The sequence below is a fragment of the Telmatherina bonti genome, assembly GCF_933228915.1.
Source record: "Telmatherina bonti genome assembly, chromosome: 22".
NCBI lineage: Eukaryota > Metazoa > Chordata > Actinopteri > Atheriniformes > Telmatherinidae > Telmatherina > Telmatherina bonti.
Genome location: NC_136631.1, coordinates 29,135,377 through 29,161,645, shown reverse-complemented (window position 1 = coordinate 29,161,645; position 26,269 = coordinate 29,135,377). Strand labels below are relative to the sequence as shown.

At 41.4% G+C, this 26,269-nt stretch overlaps 2 protein-coding genes across 2 annotated transcripts; one reads left to right on the top strand and one right to left on the bottom strand.

Moving 5' to 3' along the window:
* The first annotated feature begins 540 nt into the window (after window positions 1-540).
* On the top strand, window positions 541-26,201 carry sec23a (Sec23 homolog A, coat complex II component). Its single transcript, XM_079262204.1, has 20 exons — window positions 541-570; window positions 1,055-1,320; window positions 1,413-1,470; window positions 1,543-1,629; window positions 3,307-3,543; window positions 7,573-7,649; window positions 7,726-7,870; window positions 7,942-8,100; window positions 10,215-10,330; window positions 10,462-10,585; window positions 10,679-10,759; window positions 12,854-12,943; window positions 18,434-18,540; window positions 20,257-20,410; window positions 20,497-20,574; window positions 20,661-20,822; window positions 20,942-21,028; window positions 23,728-23,883; window positions 24,054-24,119; window positions 24,196-26,201. Exons 2-20 carry the CDS (start codon window positions 1,100-1,102, stop codon window positions 24,283-24,285), a joined length of 2,295 nt encoding a protein of 764 aa, XP_079118330.1. The 5' UTR covers window positions 541-570; window positions 1,055-1,099; the 3' UTR covers window positions 24,286-26,201.
* Window positions 13,593-16,184, bottom strand: LOC306772709 (adenosine receptor A3; the record flags this gene model as incomplete). The annotated part of the gene is made up of 3 exons (XM_079262312.1): window positions 13,593-13,767; window positions 15,213-15,366; window positions 15,482-16,184. 3 exons carry the CDS (start codon window positions 16,182-16,184, stop codon window positions 13,593-13,595), a joined length of 1,032 nt encoding a protein of 343 aa, XP_079118438.1.
* Window positions 26,202-26,269: the final 68 nt, after the last annotated feature.

Genomic DNA, 26,269 nt, shown 5'->3' with positions numbered 1-26,269 from the left:
GATCCTGTTCGGCCATTTTTATTATCATTCCACCAAACTTTGCAGCACTACTCCTTCTGCACCGTTCTGGTCACTTCAGTTGTTTACATCTCAAACCCTGCAGCTCATTTGTCTCATTTCAACCATTCAATTTTAAACTCTTCAACCCATTCAGGAGATATGTTCTACGACTTTTGGTCTTTCTACATTTAAACTTTTTAAGTTATTCAATTTTTTGTCAATCCTTTCCTGTGATTGGACGAAACGTAAATACTGAACAGCAAAAATGACAACAAAGGTGCCACATGGCTTGCAGCATGCCCAGCTGACAACAGATCATCTTAACGTCACATGTAAGTAAACATATTTGTGAAAACTAAGAGTTTTACAATTGGGACAAATGGTACAATGATCAGCCAATGCGTTGTGCGGCTGCAGCAATCTACTCTTCCGAGTTTGGAACTTGGTTTCTCATTATCGGTCAGAGTGAGACCTCCTGGCACTCGCCCTGTCTGTGTCTTGACGTGGCGCCGGCCGCCATGTTGTTTTGCTTCGTTGTCAGCAGAGAGGACCTGCAGCATCATAGTGACGGTAAGTCACTGTTCTTCTCCTAAAACGGACTCACCTGAACCTGTCCGACTTCCAGCTGCGCCTGGACTCCGTCAGGTCACGTGTGTGAGTGTCCAGTGGTGGTTACGCATGTGACATTGTGGTTTACCTGTTCATTTCACTGAGAGTCTGGAACTCATCTCTGCTCAGGGAAGGTAGAAAAGTTCTGGTACCGTCCAGACCTACAGGTTCAGGTTTTAAGACACCGTTTGTAAACTTGATGGTGTCATACGGTTTCAAATTACATCAGCTCGTTGAATGTAGACTGGGTAAACAGAAACGGGTGTAGGTTGAAGTGTTTATATTAATGTGATGATGATGGTGCAGAGGAACAGTCTGAAGTCAGAGAAGAGCTTATGAATATTTTCTTTTTTTGATCTAAACATGACTAACTTTAGTTTTCAAGGATGTTTAGCCAGGTCTTCAGACTGGGAAGGTTTACACCCAGTCTCTGCCCCCCTCCCAGCTCTGTCTGACAGGGTGACTCCCAGCACCGCATCCCTGCCTCGCCATGGCAACTTTCCCAGAGTACATTGCTCAGAACGAGGAGCGTGATGGCATCCGCTTCAGCTGGAACGTGTGGCCATCAAGCCGTTTGGAGGCAACGCGGATGGTGGTCCCAGTGGCGTCCCTGTTCACCCCCCTGAAGGAGAGGAGTGACCTGCCTCCTATCCAGTATGAACCGGTTCTCTGCAGCCGAGCCACGTGCCGAGCCATCCTCAACCCACTCTGGTACTTATCATACATATCCAACTTTACCTGACTGTCCGTGGCTCTCTTGTGTGTCCAACTCTCCTCTCACTCCCCCTGTCTTTATCTTCCAGCCAGGTGGACTACAGAGCCAAGCTGTGGGCATGTAACTTCTGTTACCAGAGGAATCAGGTGAGTTCAGAGGGTGTTCCAGTATCTCAGGTTCTCCACCTGAATTAAATCCAGTCCTGTTTTCTGTTCCAGTTTCCTCCGTCCTATGCTGGAATTTCTGAGGTGAACCAGCCTGCAGAGCTGCTGCCACATTTCTCCACCATTGAGTATGTGGTCCAGGTGAGATAGTACTCATTGAGATAGGTACAGTGCCTTGCAAAAGTATTCACCCCATTGACATTTTTTGTGTTTTGTTACCCCACAGCCTGGAATCAAAATGGATGGTTCAAGGGTTTGCATCATTTAATTTACAGAACATGCCCACAACTTTGAAGACGTGATGTGTTTTTTATTGTGAAGCAATCATTGTGTATAAGTATTCACCCCCCAAATGTCAGTACTTTGGAGAGCCATCTTTTGCAGCGATCACAACTGCAAGTCGTTTTTTGACAAGTTTCTACGAGTTTACCACATCTTGCCACTGGGATTTTTGCTCATTCTTCAAGGGAAAATTGCTCCAGCTCCTTCAGGTTTGATGGTTTGCGCTTATGAATAGCAATCTTTAAGTCTGACCACAAATTCTCAATTGGATTGAGGTCTGGACTTTGGCTAGGCCACATTTACATTTTTCCCCTTAAGCCACTCAAGTGTTGCTTTAGCAGTATGCTTGGTTGTATGATTTTCCTCCTTCTCCGAGGAAGGTGAACCTCCGTAGTCTCAAATCACTGACAGATCCATTTGAGGTTTTGCTCAAGAATGTTTCTGTATTTAGCACCATCCATCTTTCCCTCGACTCCGACCAGTTTCCCAGTGCCTGCTGCTGAAAAACATCCCCGCAGCATGATGCTGCCACCACCATGTTTTACTGTGGGGATGGTGTTCTTGGGGTGATGGGATGTGTTCAGCGTGCTCCAGACATACTGTTTTCCTTGATGGCCAAAAAGCTCAGTTTTAGTCTCATCTGACCAGAGAACCTTTCTCCATACATTTTGACAATCTCCCACATGCCTTTGCACAAAGTCAAAACATGCCTTCTTATTTTTAGCAGAAAGTTGTCTTTCTTCTGGCCACCCTTCCATAAAGCCCAGCTCTGTGGAGTGTACTGCTGATTGTGGTCTGATGGACAGATACTTCCTCTGCTGTGGAACCCTGCAGCTCCTCCAGGGTTACCTTCGGTCTCTGGGCTGCCTCTCTGATTAACGCCCTCCTTGCCCGGTCTGTCAGTTTCGGTGGGCGGCCTTCTCTTGGCAGGTTTGTTGTGGCGCCATTTTCTTTCCATTTGACGATGATGGATTTTATGGTGCTCCTGGGGATCATCAAAGATTCAGATTTTTTTTTTATAACTTAGACTTGTACTTCTCAACAACTTTGTCTCTGACTTGTTTGGAGAGTTCTTTGGTCTTCATCGTGGTGTTTGGTTAGCAGCGCCTCTTCATCAGATGTTGCAGCCTCTGAGAACTTAAAGAAAAGGTGTATATATACTGATAGATCATGTGACACTTAGATTGGACACAGGTAAACTTTGTTTCCCTCATAGTGTGACTTCTGAAGGTACTTGGTTGAACCAGAGTATTTAAGGGCCTTCATAACAAAGGGGGTGAATACATATGCACATGGCAATTTTCAGTTTTTTATTTTAAATTTCTTTTTTGTATTTATATTTCTTATTTCACTTCAAGACTTGGACTGTTTTGTGCACATCTATCAAATATAATTCTGGTTTGAAAAAATTAGTCAAATTAGAGGTTGCAATATAACAAATTAGGTAAAAGGCCAAGGGGGGTGAATACTTTTGCAAGGCACTGTAAGAGACACACATGATTTAGATGTATTACCGTCTCTTGTTTCTGTCTTTAGCGAGGTCCTCAGATGCCACTGGTCTTTCTGTATGTGGTGGACACTTGTATGGAGGATGAGGACCTTCAGGCTCTGAAGGAGTCTCTGCAGATGTCACTGTCTCTGTTGCCCCCCACGGCTCTGGTTGGACTCATCACCTTTGGACGCATGGTCCAGGTCCATGAGCTGGGCTGTGAGGGGATCTCCAAGAGCTATGTCTTCAGAGGCACCAAGGACCTGAATGCCAAGCAGCTGCAGGTAGATCAGGGACCAGTTAACCCTCATTTCTGCTTCATGTATGCCAGTTTTGCTAAGTGTCAGTATCCTCATACTTCTTGCTTTTTATTAAGATGGTTGTTTGACAATACCATAGGAAGGGTTTAAAGGGTGGCTACTTAGGCTCAAGCCCCAGATGTTTTCTGAAAAACCACCTATCTAAATTTTACTTTTGAGGGGGAAGAAAAAAAAAACCTCTTGAAAGTAATGTACAATATTGGAGTCAAACAATGGGGTTACAGCTGTGAAGTAGGGCTACTCGATTATAGCAAAAATAATCATGATTATTTTGACTGAAATTGAGATCTCGATTATTTAACACGATTATCCATTATCTTTAACAACATGAATTTATTAAACATCAAACCATGGCTTTTAAACAATGTTTTCTGAAATTTGTGGAATCCTAAAGACAAACAAATATCATGAAGCTTTGTCTTGACAAAATGCAAATACTGACATAAACTGAATAGATGAATATGAGTAAGGATTAAACAACGCTGCGCGTTGTGGTGCACGGTTCCAGGGTCCAGGTTGTTTAATCCCCTTATTCCATGGTCCCACACAGTAAAGATTTTATAACAAGTTTGTATTTCTTTTTTACAACATTAGCTAAATATGCTAAATTATACGAACTATTTCACGTTGGTCTCGATGTAGTTTTTATGCCAAACAACCGCTGTCAGGCTGCAGCGCGTTTCTCTCGTTCACCTGTTAAAAGACAGCAGATCTGAACCAGCTGGTTAACGCGTTGCTATGGTAACGCCCCGTAACGGAGGGATATTACAGAGTTTAACGCGCCGAACTATGTATAGGAAAATAATGCAGCCAGTTGTCACTGACAACAGTATAAACTATGTTTAGGTGAACTTCCACAACCTACTGCAGTTATTCTACATGGACCTGCAGCCGGAGCCGACTGAGACTGGCCGCCTGGGAGTGCTTTAGGACGGGAGAGACTCCCGCTGCTCCTTCCTTACAGTAACTGCAGAACAATATGTGCCTTCAAGTCAGTTGCCAAAACACCAGAAAAGTCTCTAATAACTCCAGTAAAAGCTGCTAGATTTGTCGCTTTTAACAAAAAAAGTCTCCAGATTTAGCGAGAAAGTCTCCAAGTTGGCAACAGTGTCTGAATGAAAGCAAAGCGGCTGTGGGAGGAGTTTACAGCACAGCGCTGCAATGCCAGAGACGCTCAATTAGCAGCTGAAGACAGCAGGAGAGGAAACTGCAAAGAAAAAATAATCGGGCCCATTAATCGCATCCTTTTATTTTCATTATCGTTGAAAACCCAGATCTTAATTGAGATTAAAATCCGATTAATCGCCCAGCTCTACTGTGAAGTAGTGCTTCAGCAGCCTGCATACTGCACCTACCTGAGCTGCACACATGTAAAGACTGCTTTAAATCTGGACTTTAGGAAGATTTTGTGAGATTAAAAAGTACTGTGAATGACAACACCACCAGCTGTGACAAAACAGCTGATGATACAATTTTTCACTCTTGGAGTGAAAGTCTATTTCTTGTAATGATTAATCAGCCATATGACACCTGCTGTCTGGTCTCCTTAGAGAACTACATTATAATATCGAAAGAATTTAAAATGTGTACTCACCCTTCATCTCCCAGCATTTTAGAACAGTTTTGAACTTAATCTGAACTTAAACTGAATAACATCCTCTCTTCTAGAAGATTTCTTTTCTGTTTTCTGAATTCAGTCAAGCAAAGATTAACATTTATATGAAGAACACATTTACTTACATGAATGAGTGAATATGTTCTCAACATATTCACTCATATTATATTATATTATATTATATTATATTATATTATACTCCTTATATTATATTATATTATATTATATTATATTATATTATATTATATTATACTCATTATATTATATTGTATTCATATTCAAGTAAATGTGTTCTTAACACAAGTTATCCAGGAGTTTTAATGTGGACAAAATCCTTTTGAAAATTTATTAAATAATACTGCAGTTTCTTGCATTTATTCCTGAATATAGAGGAGCCAATATGCTAGATCTTAGTGCAGGATCACGTAATGTCCTGCAGGTTCTGTTTACCTGCTGAAACACACCTGATCAAAATCACACTTGATCCAAAAACCAGCTTGTTGTCAAGTTATGCACAAACCTCTTAATGACCTATATATAGGATATGACTCAGGTGTAGGGCTGCGTCCAATGATTATTTTAATAGTCGCCGAATCAGTAAAAATAATTTTTTTTGGTTAGTCGATTAGTCAGGATTATTTCTGTCCCGCCCACCATCTGTGCTTCCAGTTGACGCGGCTCTTTTTACTGGTTCCAGTATGTTTTACCCCACTCTCTCCATCTGCATCATATGAATGTCCCCTGATTCCCAGTCAGTCCCAACATGATGTCCTTTAGTACGTTAAAAGAACGACTCCTGAACCAGTTGAATATTGAATTTAAGCTTAACAGCTTACTACTAATTTATTCTGAAACATTCAAACTTATCTATAGCGTCATATCCAAGCTGGACAGAATTTACCTCAAAAGGAAAACAAAATAGAGAAAATATTTTAACATCTTAATTTTCGTAGAATTGCATTGAAATGATTGTTTACATCTTGAAAAAGCCTGTTTTGTAGGTAAACAAGGACCAGAATCCTGTAAAACATTCCTGAATCCAAACGGTGATCCGGATCAGCACCAGAATTAAATCACTTCTTCCTTTTCACATTTCCAACAACTCCTGAACATTTCATGGAAATCTCTCCATAACTTTCTGAGTTATCTTGAACACAAACAGATAAATGGTGGTAAAACCAGAAGCTCTTTGGCAGAGGTAACAACAGCACATCGCTACTCGCTAATGCTAACTTTATCTGTTGGAGCCCCCAGTGCCCCGATCACTATGGGTACTACTGTTGCTTTCACCCTTCAGACCTTCTCCAGTTCTTCCTTGAGGCCTTGGTACTTCTCCAGTTTCTCATACTCCTTTTTCCTGATATTTACACCATTGGGGATGGATACATCCATCACTACAGCTTTCCTTTGCTGCTTATCCATGATCACTATGTCCACTTGGTTAGCCACCACCATTTTATCTGTCTGGATCTGGAAGTTCCAGAGGATCTCTCTCATCCTCCACCACCTTAGGGGGAGTTTCCCAGTGGGACCTAGGGGTCTCCAGTCCATATTCTGGACAGATGTTCCTGTACAATATACTTGGTTATGGCTTGCTTCGGTGTCATTGTGGACTGTGGGTATCGAAGTATCCATATGTCCCACAGCCTCTTCATATAGCCACGCTCACAAGGTTTTCTTGCATAGTAACATTCCAACAGTTCTTTATTAGTCTCTCGTGTCCCATGTCGTCTGAGCTGGCATGTCAGCTTCATTATTTCCACTCATCATGAGGTAGCCGGGCTGTAGCGCTGAGCTTGCCCAAGGACCCAACTGGATGATGTTACTCTTTGCTATGAAACTACCTAGCTGCTCCCTTTTGGCATTTGAACTCAGGTCTCCCACACTCCAGGCAGATGCTTTACCAACAGAAAATGTCTCAGCCCACCTGTCGGCTAATTCCCGCTGGAACTAGCCAGTTACCAAAAACCTCACTTATTCTAATCAAGAGAGCTCCCAGAAATGTACCCACATTTCACTATTAGACCCATGGCGATAAAATTACACAACACAGTAGTGTAACAGTAAAACATTTGAGTCGTCAAGAATAAACAGGGAGACAAAGAAAAAACAAAAAGGTGTCTTGGTATATGTTTAAAACTAAAATTATTTTCACATTAACTTAGCTAGATTTCAGTGGATATACTTTAAACCTGTTGGTACAGTAAAGTCAACCAGAAATCCTTACTTAGTCATGTCAGCATAAACTCTCCACAGTTTTAACCTAGAGCATAAATGGGCTGAAGAGTCCAACGCCGCATGCAGATCTTTTCTCTAGAAATGGTTCAGTCCAGATGAGGCCCATCTGCTAATGTTGTGATCATGTTAATGCCTTGCAGGAGATGCTGGGTCTCGCCAAACCTTCAACTGCTCAGGGACGAGCACCTCAGACTGCCCAGCAGCCTCTGTCCAACAGGTAAGCTAGAACGCCTGTTCTAACTTCCAGGTGTTTTCTGTAGCATCAGGGTTCCACAATCTGAGGTGTTCTCCAGGTTCTTGCAACCAGTGCAGAAGATTGATATGAACCTGACAGACCTGCTCGGGGAGCTGCAGCGAGACCCCTGGCCTGTCACACAGGGGAAGAGACCGCTGCGCTCTCTAGGTGTGGCCATGTCCATTGCTGTAGGGCTGCTGGAGGTGAGGTCCAGGTGCATAGGTTGTCATGATGTGGACGTGAAACATATTTTGATTGACATTTTTACTTACAGTGCACCTTCCCTAATACTGGTGGCCGCATCATGACGTTCATTGGAGGCCCTGCAACACAGGGACCAGGCATGGTTGTAGGGGATGAGCTGAAGACCCCCATCAGGTCTTGGCACGACATTGAGAAGGACAGTGCAAAATTCATGAAGAAAGCCACCAAAGTGAGTGAGAACTGCTCCCACAGAGGGTGGGAGCACCGATGATGCAAGATGATGCAGTGTTAGTGTGAAGAACATCCAACAGATAATTTTTTTTTTCTCTCAAACTGAGCTCTGGTTGCACAGAGAGAGTTCTGCCTCCCATTCTACTTTTAGTACCTCTAGGAACCAGCAATAAACCTACAGTGAAGTGCTCCGGTGGGAAAATCTGGAACACTGAGATGTTTAAGATCCAATTGAGCCTGTTTAGGAAGAGTTTTATATGTGAGAAGTATTTAAGTTTTTTTCTGGATTTAAAGGGGGGGGAAGACAGAACTGGAGAAATCTCTGATGGTTGTCCTCATTAAAACCTTCACATCACAGTAGTGATGCCAAGTAATCTATATATGCAAAGTACTATCTATATATATATATATATATATATTTATATATATATATATATATATATATATATATATATATATATATATATATATATATATATATGTGTGTGTGTGTGTATGTATATATATGTATATGTATATGTATATATAGTGAAAAATAGCTTCTCCTGTTTAAGGTTTAATTTTGGTTGTCATTTTTACAGTTGGGCAGACTTTATGTTAAATCCAAAGATAACTTGACAGCAATTTTTAGTACTTTTTACACCCCTGTCTAATTCCGCTTAGGATGCAAGGGTTCTGACTGGACAGGTGGTGGACGCAACATATTTACATCCAAAAAAACATGGAATATTCTATAATAACAGCCATTTTCATTTTGACTGTAGTTCTGAAGCAGCAACATGACACAAGGATACTTTTTCACTTTTTTCAGTTTAGGAGGAAAAGGGAGATGGAGTATCAGGTTGTGCCAGGACAAGGAGCGAGCATGCGCAGAATGAGCTGAATAATTTAAAGTAGAATGCCTACGTGATCAAGGAATTATTCTATTCAGATTTACAACCAAAACTAAACCTTAAACAGGAGAAGCTATTTTTCACTGTCAATGATTTTATTGTGAAGAACAACCTGGACTGGTCAAGATGTGAGGTCTTTGCACTGATGGTGCTACTGCAATGGTGGGAAAATGGAAAGGTGTCATGGCAGGTGCACCGGCTGCTGCAGCAACGCGCTGTAGCATCCATTGGGGACAACTCGCTATGAAAAAAATGCCACAAAGCCTGAAATAATTTCTGAATGAGTCCGTAAAAATAGTCACAAGATCAGAGGTAAACCCAAGAACTCACATCTTTTTAAAACTGTGTGCGAAGAAATGGGAAGTGAACACATAAGACTCTTTTTTGACACCAAAGTTAGCTGGTTGTCGCGTGGAAAAGTTCTCACCCGTCTGTTTGAGCTATGAGATGAGATAATGTTAGCATGCATGACTTCCAGTGGCTCACAAAGCTGGCATATTTGGTGGGTATTTTCAGCGCTCAAAATAATTTAAATGTGGCACTGCAGGGGAAAACTATTTTCGACGTCCAGTAGAAAATAAAAGCCACACGCCGAAAAGGTGGAATTGTAGTGTGACCATCTGGATCGTGGACAATACGACAACTTTCCGACACTTGCCGATTTTCTCCTCACTGCTGTAGAAAATGTAGATTATAGCACTATTGCATCCTTCAAGCAACATCTGCAAGTCCTTCAGTCTCAGCTGGGAATGTATTTCCTCGAGTGGATCAGATATCCATTTGGGGACAGATTTGTTTGATAGCGAGACATCAAACTTTGAGGCCCTGCCCCTCCTACACTATTTGGATTCTGTAAACATTGAGCACAACTTTTGGTGTCAGTTGGATAAAAGCCCTAGGATAAGTTTGATAAAATGTGTGTCATAGAAAATGGCTGAAATAACCCCAAAAATTTGGAGTTATTGTGAACCAGGAATAGGGGAGGCAGTGCCAATAGGCCGAGCTGTGCCGGAGATGCCTTCATAGCTGCTTGCAGCTTTAATATCCAGAGTGATGCCATAGCTAGACAGAATCTTCTTGAGGTTTTTTTTTATGTCCAAAACAACAACCACAGTTTATCTGAATGTAGGAGAAAATTCAAAATGATCCAAGTGTTTATCAAGTTTAATAAGTCAGAGAAGACGATTAACTGTAACTTTTTGTGTTTAATGTGCTTTAGCACTATGAGTCTTTAGCCAACAGAGCCTCCACAAACGGCCACGTCATTGACATCTACGCCTGTGCTCTGGATCAGACCGGCCTACTGGAGATGAAATGCTGCCCCAACCACACAGGGTGAACATGCATATTCACACATACCATGGCATTAATTCTTTACCAGAACCGGCTTTAGATTACAAGTTCAAAATTAATGTGAAGCAATCTTCAGGTTTTTTTGTGTCCTCTGACTATGTTTCTGTCTGCAGAGGATACATGGTCATGGCTGACTCCTTCAACACGTCTCTGTTCAAACAAACCTTCCAGAGAGTTTTCACCAAAGATGTTCAGGGATCCTTCAAGATGGCCTTTGCTGCCACATTGGAGGTGAAGGTATGAACAGCAAGCCCCCAGAACTCAGCATCTACATCCTGATCATTTGTGTCTGAGGTTCATGACGCCTGCTGAGCTTGTTTTTATTTACAGACCTCCAGAGAGCTCAAAGTGTCTGGAGCCATCGGTCCATGTGTGTCCCTAAATGCCAAAGGACCGTGTGTCTCAGAAAATGTAAGCTATCTCCTACACAGCTGATCTAGCACCAGATCTGTGCAACCTCTGCAGCCAGATATGGGAACTGCACCGCAGACTCCTACATGAGGAGTCTATAACCTTTTTGAGATTAAGGCTTAACTTTTCCAGTACAAAGAAGTCCTGAGGCCCATTCATATATAAACTCTCTTAGTTTATATATGAATTAGATCTCACTCTTGGAAAACTTGGATTGAGTAATGAAACCAATTCCACCTATAGATGATGTCCTCTTAAAGACAGATGACATTTGTTATAATTATGGGAATGTGCACAGACAACAAGACAACCAACATGCTTGGAATTTATGGAATAAAATCAGCCCGCTACACATTTAAAAGCACAAGTCAGGATTATTAACACAAAAACTACTTATTACTAGATTTTACTGCAACAAAACAATTAGCTTTTCACAGATGACGGTAATATCTCTGCTGTCTTCATAAAATAACCTTTGCTTCTCAAAATATATACACTGAAAGAAGAAAATACATTATTCAATAAAAAAATTACACCAATTTTGTGGTGGGGCCATTTTTGTCCTCAATGACTTTAGAGCATAACTGTCCAAGTCAAGTCTTTAAGAGCTACTTCCCTCCTACTTTTAAATGCATTCCTGCTCACACACTGGGGGCTTTAGTCATCAAACTTACAAGAATTACTCCTAAAAACATTCTTTGGAGTTGACTTTTGGGAAAAAAAAAATCCTTGTTAAAAGTTGCAATTAAAAATTTATCAAGCTTCTCACTTGCACTTTTAACTGGGTGTAGAGCTGAATTTTAAGTGTCAGTCTCATAGTGGGTTTATGATGGCGCTGTAAACACTCTTTTTGATGATGTTCCTTCTGCGCCCACTGGACGGACCAATCACTGAATGGAACCATTTATCTAGGAATATAGAATTATCTTATAGAGATGTCTCGTGATCTGTTAAATGAAATAGGAATGTATATTTTTACAATGAATTAACAAACTTATACAGTATACAAAATATATTGGCAGTAAATCAAAAATGTGTTTTAATTAAGATCCTTAAAAAAATTGTACAAGTTTGCATTTACTTACTGAAAGCATAGCACTGTCACCCTGATAAAAGTTGGGACTTTATCATGTTGTCATGATAGTCTCAGTCTGAAAACATGAAACTTATTGCATTATAACATGATTCATTTTGCGGTGAAAACATGGAATATAAACCATATTCTTCTCTGAATGAGGAAACGGTGCTGCGGTAGATGGGACAAATGTCTCATTTATCAAACAGGATGAAGTTGTTCTTCATAGAACAGATGGTGATGCTGGAGGACGCTGTGATAATCAAGACAGGATACATCTTTCTGTCCCAGTCCAGTGGTGCATAAAGGAGTTTAATTTAGTCTTCAGAAGAAAGGCCATAGGTGTAGCCACTAGTACATGTTAACCAAAAGCAACACACACACACACACACACACACACACACACACACTGAGACACACATGTACCATCTCACTGCTGCAGGTGTGTTGCTCATATCTGTCCCACATTCCTGTGTCACAACAATAAATCAGAGTAGCATATTAATTCTGGACAAAAATAAATTTCTTGTCTGCTTGACAACAATAATTTCCAAAAAACATATTTTGCTCTAATATTTTTAGGTCACGACATCTGCATGTACAACTTCTATAAAGTCCTTTATTTTTAATATGGGTGACAGCTCTATATTTCCTTACTAGTGGGAGGACATTGACTGAATTCCACAAATTCTTAGCACTTAGAAGTAAAATGTCACTCAAAGAAGCCTGATGAATACATCCCCAGATTCAAACGGGGGAATTCCCTCATCCAGATATCATTCAGCTTTGCAGAGGAGTGTTAACAAGTCATTCATTTTACCCAAGTGTGTTGTAGAAGGGATGCTTCTAAAAGTTGATAGAAGATCTTTAGGTTTGAATTTGGCACCTCTCCTTTAGTGTGGAGGTGTTGTGCTTAGGGCACCAGAGTGGCTATTGGTGGAACTCTATTTGTTACTCATTCTATGTTGGTGTGTGGTCTGCAGAAGACACAATAACAAGAAGTACAAATGCGTTTTCAGGAGATTGGAACAGGAGGAACGTGCCAGTGGAAGATCTGCGGTTTGGATCCGAACACTACGCTGGCTCTTTACTTCGAGGTGGTGAACCAGGTATGAGGACGAACCTCTGACAGTAGGAGGTTTGAGATACACCAAATTCGATAGTCATTTAGCAGATTCTTTTCTCCAAAGTGACTTATATCTGAGAATGAGAACCACAAAAAACAAGAAATCAAACAATAGAGGACATCATACACGAGTGCTGGTCAGACTGCTGCGAGTCCAATTGAATGTGTTCCAGTTTAATTTTCTTGACACAGTCAAAATATCTTGATTTTGGCTCTTTTTTTTTTTTTTTGGAGAAACTCACATTTCTGCTTCCTGTAGCGACCAAGATTATACATAGAGTACTTGTAGTTGTGAATAAATACTTCATTTTCTCTACACAAGACACAAGGCAAAAAAACATAAGTTGTCAAGAAGATGTGAAAGTATTCTGAGAAATTAACATGACAGCAGACACAGGTGTCGTTACATACTTTCTCCATTTCTACACACATCTCTCAATTATAGACATTTTAGTATTTTTTTGCTTGTGAAAATGAAACAAAATTAACTGAATGAACTTTGATAACATTTGGTCCATGTGGCTGATGATGGTCTGATAAAAGATTTGGAGCTTCTGGTGTGTGATGAATGAAGATATTGGAGGTTATGTGAACAGGCTGGACCGTGGTAAAGATAAAGAAAACTGATTAGATCACAGTGGTGTGAGTGATGATGCAGGACACGTGTCAGTTGTGGTGGTTGGTGTTCGGATGTGATTGCTAGTGTCCAGGCAGTCCACAGAACTCTGAGGGTGTGACTCCAGAGACATCCCAAAACCGAACTGCAGACACTTGCTGAAAACTCGACGGACTGCCTCCCGGTACCTGCTGGACTCATAGACATGACAGGAAGACAAAGTTTAATCATCCGTCAACGGAAGCAGATTTTAACTATAAATTCTAAAAATGATTTGTTTGGAAAAAATAATTAATAATCAGAAAGTCTATTTTAAAACTCTAATTTTGACCCTTGAAATTCCTGTGGATATCCAGTGCCCCGAGTGCTATCAATGTGTTAATGCATCATCAGTCTCTCAATTCTAGTGTGTAACTCTGTGAGGTAAATTGTAAGGGATATCTTACACTTTAGGTCAGGGATGTCCAGCTCCGGTCCTCGAGGGCCACAGTCCTGCAGGTTTTCCGTATACACCTGACTCAAAGGAATCAGTTATTGCGTAGAACTTCATTAGCTGTTGGATCAATTTTAGTGAAAGCCAGGTGTGTTTGAACAAGGATGCATCAAAAACCTGCAGGACAGTGGCCCTCAAGGCCCGACTTTGGACATCACAGCTTCAGGTGATCGACAGAAGTTTTCCATATATCTCTATCCCATCCAGGAAGTTTACAATCAGACACAACACGTAGTGTTTATTCATAGACTATATGTTAAATCCACAATGATCCATGATAACGCCATTATTCATCACATTTTCATCACTATAATGTTGCCAGGAGACCTATTTTCTTCTGGACGCGATGATAAAGACACTTCCTGTCTGACCATCTGCAAATTAAAGAGCTTACATTAACGGTAATGTGCAATCAGGAGCAACAAAGGATCAACAAGTGAGCAGAAAAGCAGAAAAATAATGGTCCTCTATGGCTGGAATAAAAGCCAAGAAGATGTTTGTGATGCAACAGGATGTGCCAAAAAGCAGCTGAGTTGGAGTTGTCTTATAAATAACTTGAAATGAGGAAAAAATGTAATATGTAAATATGTCCTGTTATGTGTCTTTTTTTTAATGCCAATATTTAATATTTTTAGCAAAGACTTGAGAGAATGATGTGCAGATGAGAAAATACTCGGTCACCGTTTTTTTGTTTTTTTTATTTCTACAAAGTACTGTTAGTAGTAAAATTCTTTTTTCTGCTTTTGGTTGATTTTTTGCCACTATACCTATTGATACACTCATTTTACTTCATTTCAGCCTCATAATTTGATAGCTGGGGCTGCCCTGAAAACCTAATGCTTGCATGGTGACTGGGATCAAGAGAGTTAGGCTTATGCATGTACTTTTATATAACATAAAAAAATCTACCAACAACAATTAAAAAATGGGCAGAACAAAAATAGGAAAATGGCCTGGAATTTTAAGGGTTAAACATAACATTCATTATTGATAAATTAAATGTCATTTTTATCAAAAAAAATTACAGGGACACCTATATGCCTTCTTTAATAAATCCCAATGGTTTTTTTTATCATTCTTAATAACTAATGTGACCCCTGATGAACAGCACCCAGATTCATTCTGGGGATGGGTTGCACTCACGTTTGAGTCATGCAGGTGATCCAGGGGTTGAGGGCAGTGCTGGTCAAAACCAGCCAGGTGGAGAGGGCAGAGATCACAGCTGGACTCTGCTGACCGCTGAAGGTTTCGTACAGACACACAGAGACATAAGGCAGCCAGCACTGCAGCAGACACACTGTAGATAAGAAGCTTTAGTCACATGACTGAGCTCAAATAGAACTGTCACCTTTCAAATATTAAAGAGAAGTTGCTTGAAATTTTAAACATAATTTCAAATAGAAGTAACACACCTGAAGTTGTGACCATGACAATGGAGCTCCGCAGGTAGTTGTTGGCAGGAACCTGAAAGCAGTGCAGCTCATTGCACATGAACATCCCCGTCATGGCCTGTTTTCTGCCCACATATACAATGTATCCGTTCAGGAAACACATGCTGAGGATTGGCACTGTAATCCCGACCACCATCCACAGAACCACAAAGTACTGGTGGTCTGGACTGAAGTCTGGGCAGCAGAGGAACCGCCCCTCACTGTATGCGTATCTGCCGAAACCCAGCAGCGGCAGGGAGGCGTTCAGCAGACTGAACAGCCAGACCATAACCAGCACCACCCAGCTCCTCCTGGCGGTCCAGATGCTGCTGTAGCTGAGTGCGAAGCAGAGCTCTGTAAACTTGTCAATCGTGGCCCAGGTTAGCAAGTGGATGGTGGACGTCTGCAGCAGGACGAGGATGAAGCCACTGGCCTGACAAAGGGCACTATCGCTAGGGTATCCATCTTGCAAAGGCACGGACAGTGCATTGTGGACTCCAAAGGGGATAGCAGAGAATCCAAGGATTAGGTCGCTGAAGCCTAAGCTCAAGATGATGCCCAATGTGTCAGACTGAAGCTCCTTATTGAGGAGAAGCACCATGAGGAGCAGAATGTTCCCACAGACAGAGGAAGCGCTAGACAGCACCATGAAGATTGCATACAGTGTTCTTAGCACAGCCACCATCTTTACACTGACATGGAGGACAGAATGTACACTTTTGATGACACCACTAATCAGAAGATACAGCTGCAGTTCCTCTAACATTTTCTTTGTGATGCCTCAGAACTGAAATGTGTCCAGTTTTCAGTCAGGCCAAAGGACAGTTAGCTTTGTTGAGGGAGACCACGAGGTTGGATTGGTTTACAACTGTTCTTCACCCGTTCCTCAGCTGTTGCTTTGCTGGTCCTCGCCTGTTCATCAGGTGTTACTCATCTGTTCATCAGGTGTGATCCAGCGCTTCATTACCTGCTCCTCATATTTTCCTCATTTTAGAGAAGTTAAACAGTCCAGGGTTCATTTCCTTGACAGCTCTGCAGCACTTTGGTCATTTTTAGATTGTTGTGTTGTCTGTGGATATGAGTTTTTCACGTTCAGCACTGTCCCGTGAAATACATAGAATGTTTCAAAATTCTGAAAAAAAAAAAAAGTTAAGATGAGTTAAATATTAAAGGAGAATAAAGTCACAATATTTACACAAATAATGAACCCAAAACTGAATCTTGTTTTAATTTCTGTCATAAAAAAATGGACAAAAATCACTTGAACTTGAAGTGTGATCTGTGTTGTCCAACAGTCTGGAGGCTGAGTCCTGGATGGTTGTTGCTCTGCAGAGATGGGATCACCTGGGTTTATTTGACCTTTAATGGCTCAGCAGGGAACAGACTTCCACTTGTATGAAAATCTGAACAGAAATCAATGAAAATAAAAATGCTGAGAAACCTTCAGCTTGGATCCACTCACCGTAGCTTTCCAGGAACTAGTCACTGAACAAGTCTGGATCTGTTCCTGGTCCCAATTACCCTCCTGACTCAGGAAATGGCACCGAGCAGATAAACCATCTTCACAAAAATGTTAACAGACATCATCATTTTCTGACTGAGCAGCTAATCTGGGATTGCAGGGGGTGTGTCCAGCTCAAAGTGTCCCACAGGGACTGTTGCCATGGAGTTAATTATGATAAGACACACAGTTTACCTGCTGACAGTAAAGTCAACATTACCTGAATGTTCAATATCCTGTGTGTGTGTGGACAAACTGATGTTGACCCATCTTATTAAAAAAATCTCTGTACTTTGGTGACATTTTATCCTCAGCTCACCCAATCCTAAGGCCAACAAACAGATCCTCTCAACACCTCGGCGCCAACAATTTAATAAACCATTATCTAAGTCAAATTTACTAAGTGTATAAAACAGTTAGGCCATTTGCTAAGGTCAAAAAGTCTTCTGTCTATTGTAATCAATATACCTTGGATGAATTTTGGTTGACAACTGAATAGTATTCAAAAACCTATGTAAATTACTCACTGAATTCTGGCCCTTTATAAAACCAGCCTGATCTTTCTTAAACAAGAAAAAGCAAGTACCTTCTCCAGGCAAGCAGCAAGAATTTGAGAAAAAAAGTTTCTAATCCACATTTGATAATGAGATTGGCTTGTAGGATGGAAAATCCTCTTAATTATTTGTTTTTTCATCAACAAAAAATAATATTTGTCTCCTTAACAAAAAAAAGTAAAATACAGTCAAATTTAAATGAGCCATTAAACGGGGGAAGTGGAGCCTGTCCCAGCAATCTTTGGGCAAGAAGCGGGGTACACCCTGGACAGGTCGCCAGTCCAGCACAGGGCCACACAGAAAGACAAACAACCATTTACCCTTACACTCACTCCTCGGGACAACTAACATTCATGTCTTTGGGCAGTGGGAGGAACCCATGCATACATGGAGAGAGCATGTAAACTCCACACAGAAAGACCACTGTTTGACAGCGCATATTAATCCAGTTGGTACATCTACTATAATATTTAACATGGGGTTTATTTGGATTAATCGTCAGTCTCAAACGTGCATCAGGTACCAACTGACAGGAGAACTCAGAAGTTACATAACAATTGGACTTTTTAGGAGTTCTGGATGTGTTTCTTTTCTTTGTGTTAGCTCTTCCAGATCGCCAAACTCATTATTAGGTAACTCATCTAGATCACATAATCTCTGGTGAAGTCAGATGAAGACAGGGATCCACCAGATATTATCTAACATGGTTAGACCTGTCTCCACAGCACTATTTCAGTCCAGCAGCATACTTCCTGTTAGGCGAAGTGTCACAGAGGTGCTTCCGGGGAGTTTGGTTATTTCCCCTCCTTCTCCCTTACTGTGATGACTTCACATGATGATTTATTGGTGCGCCTGTTTCTGTTTTTGTCTTTGATGCAGCACAACGCTCCAATCCCTCAAGGTGGGCGTGGGGCGATCCAGTTTGTCACTCAGTACCAACACTCATCAGGGCAGAGACGCATCCGAGTCACCACCACGGCCAGGAAGTATGACAGCATGTCTGCAGCTTTCACACCTCAGTCTATTTCATGAAAATGAATGAAATGAAATGAAAAATACTTTATTAATCCCCAAAGGGAAATTCAATATTGTAGCAGATAATTAACTAGAAGAGGTCTTGTTTCGGAGGCTGATGGCTGCTGGCAGGAATGAAGATACTTGTATTCCTCCACCACCTCCACCTCCTCTCCCAGGATGGAAACAGTGTTTTGTTTATTCTTCTTCCTCCTGAAGTCAACAATCATCTCTTTTGTTTTGCTGCTATTTAATATGAGATGATTGTCACCGCACCATTTAACAAACTGACTGACCAGTTCTCTGTATTCTGCTTCTTGTCCATCCCTGATACACCCCACAACTGCAGAGTCATCAGAGTATTTCTGCAGATGACAGGACTCAGAGTTGTACTGGAAGTCGGAGGTGTACAGTGTGAATAGGAATGGCCAGAGTACAGTTCCTTGTGGTGCACCAGTGCTGCTGACCTCCATCTCAGACACACAACCTTTCAGTCTCACAAACTGTGGTCTGTTAGTGAGGTAGTCATAGATCCAGGTGGTTGTGGAGGTATCCACCTGGAATTTATGGAGCTTCTCACATAACAAAGCAGGCTGAATGGTATTAAAAGCACTTGAGAAACAAAGAACATGACCCTCAGAGTGCTGCCTGAATGGTCCAGATGAGAGTGTGCTCTCTGGAGCAGGTATATGATGGCATCTTCAACCCCAAGTCCATTACGATATGCAAACTGTAATGGGTCCTGAAAGGTGTTTACTTGCTTGTTGAGGTGAGCCAGTAAGAGTCTGTCCAGGACTTTCATGACGTGAGATGTCAGGGCAACTGGTCTGTAGTCACTTGGTTCAGCTGGTTGTGTTTTTTAGGCACTGGAAAAAGGCAGGAGGTTTTCCACAGCACTGGGACTCTATTTTGTCTTAGACTGGTGTTGAAAAGGTGCTGGAGAATCAGACATAGTTGTTTTGAGCAGGTCTTGAGGACTCTGGGACTGACACCATCTGGACCTGCAGCCTTGTTCTGGTTCAGTTTCTCAATTTGCTTCATAACCTGATTGCAGGAGAGAAACAAGGTGGAGGTCTCAGGATGTCCTGATGTGGAGAAGATGAAGTACAAACAATAAAAAAAAAAATCATAGGCCAAAATTTATTTTAAACTTTTGACTATATAACTGCCGAACACACTCGTGGCATTCTTTTAAATCATAGAAATGAAATGTTCGTCAGAAAGTTTTGCCCACAGCTGTTACAGAAGTGCCCAGATATCTTTGCTTTCACTCTTTTGTCTCGTACATCCAAAACCAGCTCGATGGGGTTTAAGTCTTGAGACTCCATCGTTTCAAGCTCATCATCTTGTTCTTATTTCCTGAATAGTTCTGGCATAGCTTGGACTGGTGTTTGGGTCATTGTCTTGCTGTAGAAAGAACCCAGTTGTCCAGTGCCATCCAGACCTGTGGCTATAACATTTGCAGGAGGAGACTGGAGTTGCCAATCCCGTCCTAGTTCTTAGCCCCTCCAAAGTTAACAGTAGTAACTTTAACCTGTTAAGCTCACTAGTCTCATTGCTAATGGGCAGCAAAGGGAGTAGGCACTCTATCCTGGGTACAGTGTTCTATATGATGAAGGTCTGTGATGCTGTCTGTTTTCACCCGTTTTTTTCACTCTTGTTGTAACGGCTTTGTGATTTCCACACAGCTGGGCTGATGCTCAGACTCAGATCCAGAGCATCGCAGCATCTTTTGATCAGGAGGCAGCAGCTGTCCTAATGGCGAGGTTGGCTGTGTACCGGGCGGAGACAGAGGAGGGACCAGATGTCCTCAGATGGTTGGATAGGCAGCTCATCAGACTGGTATGAAAACGGGGCTGAAGAGTAAAAAACATTTACTATCATCATGACTGGGAGTCTAATTTCCAGCTTCTTCTGTTTCTGTGCAGTGTCAGAAGTTTGGGGATTATCACAAGGATGATCCAAACTCCTTCAGATTTTCTGAGACATTTTCCCTCTACCCTCAGGTGATCTGTATCCCACAATTCTCTGCTGATTCACCTGTCAATCACCAGTCGCATTGAACTAAACTTGTGTGCCTTTCCTTTTACAGTTTATGTTCCACCTGCGACGCTCTCCGTTCCTACAGGTGTTCAACAACAGTCCTGATGAAAGTTCATATTACAGACACCAGTTCAACCGGCAGGACCTGACCCAGGCCCTCATCATGATTCAGCCTGTGTTGTACGCATACTCCTTTAATGGACCCCCAGAGGTTTGCACACCCCTTTTTACATAACTGCATAGAATAGAATAGAATAGAATAGAGCTTTTAAAACTGTGCCGTCAGGCTGACCTGCAGCTTCAAGACCACTGAATGTGGTTCTGTTTCAGCCAGTTCTGTTGGACAGCAGCAGTATCCTGCCGGACCGAATTTTGCTGATGGATACCTTCTTCCAGATCCTCATCTATCACGGAGAGGTACACATGCTGAACCCAAACAGTCCATATCCCAGTGGAATATATAAAACAACATATCAGATGTTGAAACTGACACATTTTATCATTTTACGGAAAAATATGGGCTGATTGTGAATCTTATGGGAGAAACACATCTATAAAAATTAGTTCCAGGATAACGTTTAGCATTGTGTGGTGGCCCCACTTTTTCTATGGGTTTCTGCAGCTGGTGAGTGAGGAGACCAGTTGCTGAAGTTTTAGGAGAGGAATATTGTCCCACTCTGGTCAGATGCAGGATTCTAGCTGGTCTACAGTCCTAGAGTGTCATTTGTTAACATAGTCACAAAACATGACCTGAAACTGGCTTACATCACTTTCCATACAAAGGTAGTTATCTATTTAAAAAAAAAAAAAAAAAAATTTGATAGGAGAATGTGTGGTCCATTACCGCTGATTTTGGAGACTAATGGTGCATTCATATCAGGTTAGTCTACAAAACTTGATCCGGTTGGGGATCGAGATCATGTTTACTCTGCAGTTTGGTCAAATGAGCCATTAGAATAATATATCCAAATTCTCACCAAAGATTGCGCTGCATTAGTATTTAGCAAAAGAGAGGACAAGACCAACATGAAGAAGAAAACTCTGTTTCCCCCACTTGCGAGCTAAACATCGAGACGAAACTATTGCTGTTTTGTTTTGTTTTTCTTTTTTTATATGAACAAAAGACCAGGCAGAGAACTCTTAAAGCAATGCAATACTATGCTGAAGCGGACTGAGTCGCGGACTGAGTCCACTTCTTTGATCCGAATCAGAATTTATTGAGCGTGTTCATATTTTCCCAAATGAAGCGGACTCTCCGAGCAAATGGACTAGAATTCAAATTAAAAAGGCTGATGTGAATGTGTCCTAAGCAGTTGGAGAAGAGGAGTGCTACAAGTATGCAGGACAAAGTTGAGAATTTTTCTGGATCTCATTGCAAAGATTCCCAAATACTTTCAGGATTTTGATAAAAAATGATGGAGGATGAGGCATGACATAATTCAGCCGTTGACTCTGATAAAAGAGATTCCAAAAAAATTCACAGAGCACAATGTGTCATAAGGGTGTGTCAAAGCTATAATTGATACTGGATTTGCTACTGGAAGTGACTAGATAGGATAAACAATAAAAACGTGATAACTGATAAACTAGACTATAACCCACAAAACGAAGTCTTAAGTAACCTTTCTATTGATTAATTATGTTGCATGCAAGGTAAAAAAGAAATTTAATTTAGGAGAAGCCTAATAAGTTTTTCTTCTTGAATTCAGGACCACATTTAATTAAGGAGAGAAATAATTTGTCACGAACAAGCGTAGCTCCACTGATGTATTTGGACTTTTATTTATTACAACCACCACCAAGCAGAAGCTTTGTTAGGAGAATGTGTGGACCACACATTTTACATTTCAGCACAATTTTACATTTCAGCTAAAGTTCTGTTGGGTCAGATATGAAATTATTCTACATTGCAATAGTGTTTACTTTTAGTAGGCACAGGCTCCTGGGAGCTAAGTATGTCCTAAATAAATGAGACTATAGTCCTGGTAGTATAGCAACTATGATAATTCTTCTAACTATGCCCCCCCAGGGAACCCCGATACCACACATTCTGAACTTTTAGAGCTTTCCAGCTGCTCCGAACACCTGAAGCACATGTGATAGAATTGAACAAAATACAAACCAAACTGTTTGGAGCTTATACCTCCAAGAAGAAAGTCCTGTAACTTTAGGAATGAACTCCTGTCTCCAAAAGCGTTTTAGACAATTTGGTCGTACATTTAATCGGCCTCACAACCGCAGACCATGTGTAACTACACCAGCCCAGGACCTCCACATCCAGCCTGTCCAGCTTCAAGATGGTCTGAGACCAGCCACCCAGAAAGCTGCTGAGACAACTGGTTTGCATAAGCAAAGAATTTCTGCACAAACTGTCAGAAGCTGCCTCAGAGAAGCTGCATTGCTCATCGCCCTCATCGGGGCCTCGACCTTACTGCAGTTCGTCGTCGTAACCAGCTTGAGAGGGCAGATGGTCACTGGATGGCGTCCGGCACGTTGGAGAGGTGTTCTCCACAAAGCTAAAAACATCCCAGTTCTGGTGAATACCAGCACTGGAGATGTCACTTACTGAGCATGTTTGGAACAGTCTGGATCGGCGTGTACGACAGTGTTCCAGTTCCTGCAACTTTGTTTAGCCATTGCAGAAGAGTGGACCAACTTTCCACAGGCCACAATCAACAAACTGATTAACTCTATGCAAAGGAGATATGTTACAGTGCGTGAGGCAAATGGTGGTCACACCATTTGACTGGTCTCCCCCCCCCAAATAAAGCAAAACTGCATATTTTAGAGTGGGATGCAAACATGTGCAGTAATCATGCTGTGTAATCACCATGTTGAGATGCCACACCTGTGAAGTGGATTATCTCAGCAGAGGAAAAATGCTCACTAACACAGATTTAGACAGATTTGTGAACAATATTTTAAGGGAATGTTCTTTTGTGTATGTAGAAAAAGTTCTAGATATTTGAGTGCAGCTCACAAAAAATGGGAGCAAACACAAGTGTTGTGTTTATATTTTTGTTCAGTATATATATTAAAAAAAAGTTCCAAAGGTCTGGAATTGTTTGGTCTCAAGGTGTGTGTGTTCCTGTTAAATGTGTTGCTTGTGTTCTTAGACTGTAGCTCAGTGGAGAAAGGCCCGCTATCAGGATATGCCCGAGTACGACAACTTCAAACATCTTCTACAGGCTCCGGTGGATGATGCTCAGGAGCTACTGCACACTCGCTTCCCCATGCCCCGATACATTGATACCGAGCACGGCGGCAGCCAGGTGTGGCCGCCATCACACACACACACTTTCCTTTGGTCAAACAAATCTATTTGACACAGAGTTAAGATTCATTAAGCTGAGTGAGAAAAGAACAGAAATATATCTTTAAACTGACTGATACTGTGGCAGACCATGATGTCTCTGCTGAGCTCACGTTTCATTTTTTGCAGGCTCGCTTCCTGCTCTCCAAAGTCAACCCTTCTCAGACCCACAACAATATGTACACCTGGGCACAGGTAAGCCCTCACTCTTCCCCTCTGACATCATAATCTGACAGCAATCAGACATTTATCGGAGTTGTCTCCTCTGCAGGAGTCTGGAGCTCCAATCCTGACTGATGATGTCAGCTTGCAGGTCTTCATGGACCACCTGAAGAAACTTGCCGTATCGAGCGCTGCATGAATTTGCTCCCTCCACCACTTTCTCCACACAGACTCAATCCAAATCCTTACCACCTCCTGTATTCAGATATCCACCGAGACACCACCCCTCCATGATTGGGATGATCACCCCATCCAATCAGACCACCCAGACTCCACCTCCTCCACCCAGTTACCACCTACCAGCCAATCATCACTCTGCTGTCAGTCATCTTCATTATTATCCGGATGTCTCGGTCTGTATTCGTTTCTCATTCCTCAGCTCTTCTAAATCGTCTGGATGACTTAGCAATCAACATCGATACAGAAGAAAGCCTGCAGGTTCCACTTGATAAGGTTCTCCTCTTCCTTCATGACATCTTTCAGGATGATGGCTCAGTCCAGGATGGACTTGAAGATTTAGACCTGAACAATATGTAGAATGTTCTGGTTGCTGTAGCAGTTTGACCTTCCGCGTGATGTTGCATGATCAGATGAAAACAGAGCTAACACAGTGGACGATGGTTCTGGTATCTTCCTTCTTTGTTTGTGTTACCTTTCATACAAGCTTCCATCCTGAAAATCTGGAACAAATCACTTCTCCAGCCAGCAAGTTTGTCACCTTCTGCATGGTCAAGTCAGATGCTCTGCAGATCCAGAACTCATGAAGTTGTGAAGCTTTGTGTTCTGATGATAAATGTTCTTCAGAGAAATTCTGCTGCTATGTAATGGAAAACATTTCATGACCAGACATGAAGACTACTGCAGCCTATTATCCACTCAGAGCAGACTTGTGTGAACATTTTACTTTTAGTATTTCAGGCAAATATTTTTTCAATCTTTTCGTTTGTAATAAAACTGCTGTGGAGTGCATCTGTGTCTTCAGATAAGATGCTGCAAAGGGGACACACACAGTGCATGTTACCATTACTATAGTAATACCGTGCTAAACAGCATTGCCACGGTAACACCATCCTCCTCTCTTCTACCAAAAAGGAGGTTCAGCTCTGAGTAGCCTATATCAGTAATCTGCTGCACTTCTTACCTGGTAGAAAGCCTCAGGGCAACACCCTCGATAAGAGAGAAAATGATGTGCATATTTTCCCTCAAGTTTTGCACGCTTGTCGTAGGAATCTCATTTCAATTGACTTTAGGACCACACTCAAAAACCACAGAAGACAAGTTAAAATAATATATTTAACGATGCCACACCCAAAATAAATATGAACATTTCAAGGAAAAATAGAATGCAACAGAAAATGTAGACATATGGTGTTCAACCAAAGTTTATTTTGTGAAGATGGAAAAATAAGACTAACAGTTTATAATACCAAATTACTGGTACTAACAGTTGATTAAATGATTTTGTTCTTCTAAATGTTTCCCCTAGAATTTAAATATAAAAACACAAGTATCAGATGGAAACTAAAATCAGTGTTTTTGTATTTATCATTTACAAATGACATATTTGTGCACCTAAACGATTTCTAAGTAGCACAACAGGTGTTATTTCAATTTTTGATCGTCAATCAAAGCAGCTGCCTTAAAGGGAAAACAATGCGCCAGCTTCCTCCAAACAAGCTGGTTGAAGATGTCATTAAAAGGTGGAACTCCAGCTATGATATGCTCACAGTGAAAGACATTAAAAAGAATGCAAAAGATCTCATCACACAATGTCAAGATGTGAGTGTTGTGGAAGACATGGTTCAGGTACGGTTTGCCATGAAAACACAACTCTACTGAGCTCAGAACAGCAGCTACCCACCTATGCTTCTGCCACCCACACTCTTCTCACAACCATCAAAGAAATATATTCTTAAAATATTCACTCTGTTATATTGATATTTATTTGTGTAAGTGTACTGATCACTGTACATGTGTAATATATGTGTTTTGGAACAAATTTAGAGTATCTTTTCACAGTGAAAGATGCAAATTCCTGTGGAGTACAAACTGAGATTGCCAGACTGGAAATGCTTAGTTTTTAAATAAATTCATAAAGAAAACTTTTTCAGCTCAAACCGTTC

Bases quoted from the DNA above. Each gene is read 5' to 3' on its own strand.
- sec23a (XM_079262204.1), top strand. From the start codon at position 1,100: ATGGCAACTTTCCCAGAGTACATTGCTCAGAACGAGGAGCGTGATGGC. The intron at 1,321-1,412 runs GTACTTATCATA...TTTATCTTCCAG, and splicing joins GCCATCCTCAACCCACTCTG to CCAGGTGGACTACAGAGCCA. The intron at 3,544-7,572 runs GTAGATCAGGGA...AATGCCTTGCAG, and splicing joins TGAATGCCAAGCAGCTGCAG to GAGATGCTGGGTCTCGCCAA.